Source organism: Eurypyga helias, unplaced genomic scaffold (genome assembly GCF_000690775.1).
Source record: "Eurypyga helias isolate BGI_N326 unplaced genomic scaffold, ASM69077v1 scaffold5793, whole genome shotgun sequence".
In the NCBI taxonomy this organism is placed as follows: Eukaryota; Metazoa; Chordata; class Aves; order Eurypygiformes; family Eurypygidae; genus Eurypyga; species Eurypyga helias.
The window spans coordinates 3,341-8,237 of NW_010240422.1; the positions used below are offsets into that span (position 1 = coordinate 3,341).

At 52.6% G+C, this 4,897-nt stretch overlaps 1 protein-coding gene across 1 annotated transcript in view; it reads left to right on the plus strand.

The window, feature by feature from the left end:
- LOC104507218 (dual oxidase maturation factor 2-like) overlaps positions 1-3,896 on the plus strand; it is a 4,724-nt gene extending 828 nt beyond the window's left edge. The window contains 5 exon segments of the mRNA XM_010148430.1: positions 1,432-1,566; positions 1,757-1,813; positions 1,816-1,966; positions 3,046-3,260; positions 3,697-3,896. Coding sequence (XP_010146732.1) covers positions 1,432-1,566; positions 1,757-1,813; positions 1,816-1,966; positions 3,046-3,260; positions 3,697-3,896 — 758 coding nt within the window.
- The last annotated feature ends 1,001 nt before the right edge of the window (positions 3,897-4,897 follow it).

Here is a 4,897-nt window from a genome sequence, read left to right on the forward strand (position 1 = left end):
AAGACATTCCAAGGAGCAGGGCAGAAGGAGATGAAAGAGGCAATTTGATGTAGTAGAAACCAGGAAATCTTCTGTGAGGGACTGGTGGTAGAAACCAGGCTGTGGGATTTCCAGCTCAGACAGGGTGACAGGACATGTAAGCTGAAGATGTACTGAGGGGGTAGAAGATGCCAGATGAGGAGAGCAACCAGCCCTAAAGATGCTAGATGGGGAGAGCAACCAGCCCTGACCCTAAATCAAAGAAACGGTGCTGCTGTGAAGGACAGGCTGGCTTACAAGACTGCTTGGAGAGCACAACCTAAATGACTCAGCCCCCAGTTCAGCCAGGCGGTAGAAGGAGATAGCCAGGCTGTGACCCACCACAAGACTCTGCTGGATGACACAGGGGTCAATCCAGCATGTGGGGGTCATCCCTCTACCTGGGGTGTCTTGGTGCTGGGAGATGCCACCAGAACTTCCTGGGAGCGTGGTGCCAGGCTGGAGGTGGCAGAGGCGTGGACATCAGGTTTTGCTCCGCAGCCTCAACCAGTTCAGCTCTGGAGACCCATCCAGTGCCGCTCTGGTTATGCGGGTGCAGCTGGGCGCTGCTTGGGCACACAGGAGGAATTAGTTGTTTTAAAGCCAGCATCAGGGTTTCTGTCTGGCAGCAGCAGAACGCACTAGACCCTCCAGCTAGAAAAAGTTCCTGCAGAGTTTCTGCTGGATCAGTGCCCTCACGAGTTGATTCAGCGGCTGAACTTTATTTTCAGGCAGTTTTTTTTCTTCAGCCTGAGATTAAATCATCACCTTCGCTTTCAGCTCATTTCAGGGTTGTAAAATTAAGACCACTGCAAAGTGAAAGTGTTTCAGAAAAGGATACTTTGTTCCAAAAAAGAGGTATATGGTTTTCCATATGCCAGAAATGCTTCAAATCTTTCTTTTTCCCCCATCTGAAATGACTGTCAGAGCTGTAATGGCACTTGCCACCCCTCTCCACCACCTCTGTTTAACAGTGATCTTCTCTCTTCACTAGGAGTGTGATCTAGGGAGATTAATATTTGGAATGAAACTCACCCCTTTTCCTGAGGCTGAGGAATGGGCTCAATTCCAAGCCCTGTCCCCAGGGACTGCGGTGCTTGCCATGCTGGGGAGCTTGCAGGGAAGTCCTAGAGAGGATGTCCAGGCAGGAATCATGTCATGGGGATCTGAGCTGCCTTGCTTCTGGACTGAGGGAGTGGATGCTCAGTGAGGGGAGGACATGAGCTCTGCCAGGGCGTGGGAGCTGGTTGAGGCACGTCTTGGTGGCTGAGTCAGCTCTCCTGCCCTCCTTACACTCCCTTCCAGTGCCACAGTGGGAATTATGCTATTCGTGCTCGCCCATGATCCCCACCTTGAGCACAGCAAAGCCTGAGATCAGCCCCTCTTTAACCCCAGCTTTACTTTTCCTGGCAGCCATCCAGTTCACGGGGGACTGGGAGACTGGCTGGGTGAAGGCAAACACCTCCTACAAGTCCTTCAGCCATGCCCTGGTGAACGCGGACATTGGGCTGCATGTTGGGTTGGCAGGGGTGAACGTCACGCTCAGGGGTGAGTCTGATGTCCCCACCCGCAGCTCTGGAGTGGCCTTTGTCCCAGGAGGTCTCCACGTGCTCTGTGCGTGGTCTTGGTCGGCTGGAGGCTCCTGGGACCCTGGCTGTCCCTGGGGTGCCCGTGCTCCTGGTTGGCAGTGCCCAAGCTGCTGGGACACAGCAGGACCTCAGTCTTCTCCCTCCGGCAGGAAACCCAGTGAATCAGATCAATGAGACCATCGACTACCAAGAGCACTTTGCCTGGAGCTGGCAGACCACGCCCGCAGCTACAGGGAAGGTCTGGAGAAGGGGCTGCCCAGCCCCATCCTCTACGTGGCAGAGAAGTTCACCACACAGAGCCCCGGCGGGGTGCACAGGCAGTACCGCATCTCCGGTCACTACGCATCGGCCACTCTCTGGTGAGCCTTTCTCTCCTGGTGCAGGCAAGGGACATGCAAAGATGTGGGAAAGGCTCTGCAGCTTTGTCCTTAGGCTTCTGAGATGGATGGTGATTGCATGCTGCCAGGAGGAAAGTCATGTGCCTGGAGGGGTCTCTGGTCAAACCGGCGACCCTGTAGGCACCTTGAGGGGGAGCAAGGAGGTCCTGGTTCTGGCTGCTGATGAACTCCCCGAGGGCTGGGCACAGGAGAGAGAACCATGGTGCAGATCCTTGCTGTGATGTGGTGATGATGGCAGGGGTCCATCCCCATGGAGGAAGTTGGAACTTCAGGGGCCCAGAGAGGCCCATAGGCATGTGCGGAACTCTCTCATCCTCGTCTGTGAGAGTATTTAATGTCTGGAGATGGGACCAGATGAGGAAAATCTGATCATGCTGTTATTGGAGGGCCAACCTTGACTCTTTAGCAGTATCTGCTGGGCTGCAACATGTTGGGCTGTGGGACAGCTGGTCCACAGCTGTCAGATCATCACCTCTACCAAGGTAGAGGGCAAGGGCCAGTGCAGTGCTGTTCCCCCTGTTCTGGGTTTGACAGCAGGGATACAGAAGCTAGGAAAGGGGCCTGGCAATACCATGGAGCAAGAGCTCCTGGCCCATAGCTGAAGGCTTCCCATCACAGAGCTCCTCAGCCAAGTCCAGAGCTACTGCAAGTGACTTATGCCTGCTTCTGCAATTGTCTCAAACCTGTGTGCTGCTCTCTGGGTCTGCACTGCCCCACATGTGGAAGGATAGGGTGCTGAGATGGTCTAGATACATTGAGTGGGCTGCCATGCTCTCCTTGAGGCTGGTATGGTCTGTGAGTTGAGCAATGGGAAGAGGAAATCCAGGCTTCTGCCTTCTGAGTGTAGCAGTGTGAGCATTGCACAGCTGCTTGCTCAGCCTGGGAAACTAGGGATTGCTCCAACCTGCTCACAGAGCTGCTTAGCCTCATACGATGCAACCTGGAGCCCAGATTCCTCTTCCCACATGGAAAACCTCACATAGAGCATCCTAGTCCATGGCACTATAACAACTCATCCGTTGGTTTTCTTTTGTCTCCAGGGTGGCCTTTTGCACTTGGCTCATCTCCAACATGCTCTTCTCCATGCCTGTCCTAGTCTATGGAGGCTACATGCTTCTGGTCACAGGGGCCTTCATGATCTTCTCGTTGCTCTCGTTCTCCACTGTGAGGAACTCCCCGATGTGCCAAATCCAGTTTGGGACCGCAACCCTGCGCACAGACTATGGGGGATCTTTCTGGCTCACGCTAGCAGTTGGTAAGGACACCAAGCTACATCAGGGCACACCAAGCTGTCCCTCTGGGTGTGCAAGAATCCCAGTGCTTTCCCCCCAGAAATGGAGGTGAGAGAGCGTGGGGAGTGCAGCCCACCAGAGTCCCAGCCTATGACTTGGAAAAACAGATCCTGGCACAGATGTGGAGAGGGCTGGCAGAAGGGGCAACGCCATCCCCATCTCGTGTGGTGGAGGGATTTTCTTTTAGACCCTGAGATGCAGTAATGAAAGGAGGTGGGGATCACTTGCCTGGGTTTTAAGATGCTCAGCACAGCATCTGAAGCCATCTCATAGAGTAGAAGGTCATCTTTCGTAAGAGAAGGCATGGTTTCCTGGCAGGGGGCCATCAGGGGAGGGGTGTGGGGTGGGACGTGTGCTGACGTTTATAGGAACGCTCTCAGAAAGCACGTTGTCTTCCAGGCTTGCTCTGTTTTGTGGCTGGGATCACTGTTGTTGCACTGCACTACTTCAACCTGGACCTGCTGAAAACATTCTTTGATCTCCGTGAGGACAATGCAGAGGAGTACCAGGAAATGACTGAAGTCTATGTCAATCCTCATTTTGTGAACAAAGGACTCTCTCTTCCTCAGCCCTCCAAACTCAACCCCAACAGCATCTAGAAGAAAGTTTTTTCCCACTCCTTCCCTGAAGGTGTACTCGAAGGGACAGACCACAAACCCTCTCAATGTCCCCAGAGACCCATTTCCACATCCAACTGCCTTTGGCAAGTGCATGAGCCCACGCTGGGATGGGTTCTTGCTGAGAAGTACCTTCGCAGACTATCTCCCTGACCTCTGGAAAAGGGCAGGCTTTGCAGAGAGCTGTCAGGCTGCCATCAGAGCAGCTCACAGCTCCAGTGACTTGAGCTGCACAGTCACCTGTGGATCTCTGCCCCAGAGAAATGCCCTTCCTGCTCCGTGCCCTGGCACAGCTTGGTGTGGCGAGTCTCCGATGTCCAGTTCCCACACCAGAAACTGAGCTCACTGGTGAGATTTCTCATGGGGAGCATGCATGAGTCCAAAACCCAGTGATTAAATATGCTCATTCCTTTCCCAAGCACCGATGTTGAGTGCAGACCTTTAAATGTATGATGGAGTTTGCTGGGGGGGAGGGCATGTGGTGATGTGATTATTTTCAATTTCAAACTTGGGCTTTATTAGATAAGACTTGTAGCCTGGTGTGGCCAAAAAAGATGTCACAAGAAAGGAAGGAGACACACACCCCCACCTCCATCCAGCTAGAGCACACTTGGGCTGGCTGGGATCACTACAAAACACAAACCTGAGTCCAGGAGTCAGACCCAGCCAAGAGAAGAAGTGAAGTGCATCAAGTTGCATTATAACAAGCAGAAGATGGGTTCTGGCACCAAACCTACTGGCCTGATGAAGTCTCTGTGGGCTAGCACAGGGAGTTCTCCATATCTGAATGCCGGAGACCTGGGCAACTTCAGACCAATTAATTGTAAAGGTCATAATTTCAGTATTTTGGCTCTTTTCTTTCTGAGAAAAGACCCTTGCTGTTAAAGAAATAAGTAACTTAACATAATATTTGTGTTGCACTAATGTGATTTGTTATGTGTGAGAATTATTCTTCTCAATAAAACTTTATCAAAAACCTGCGC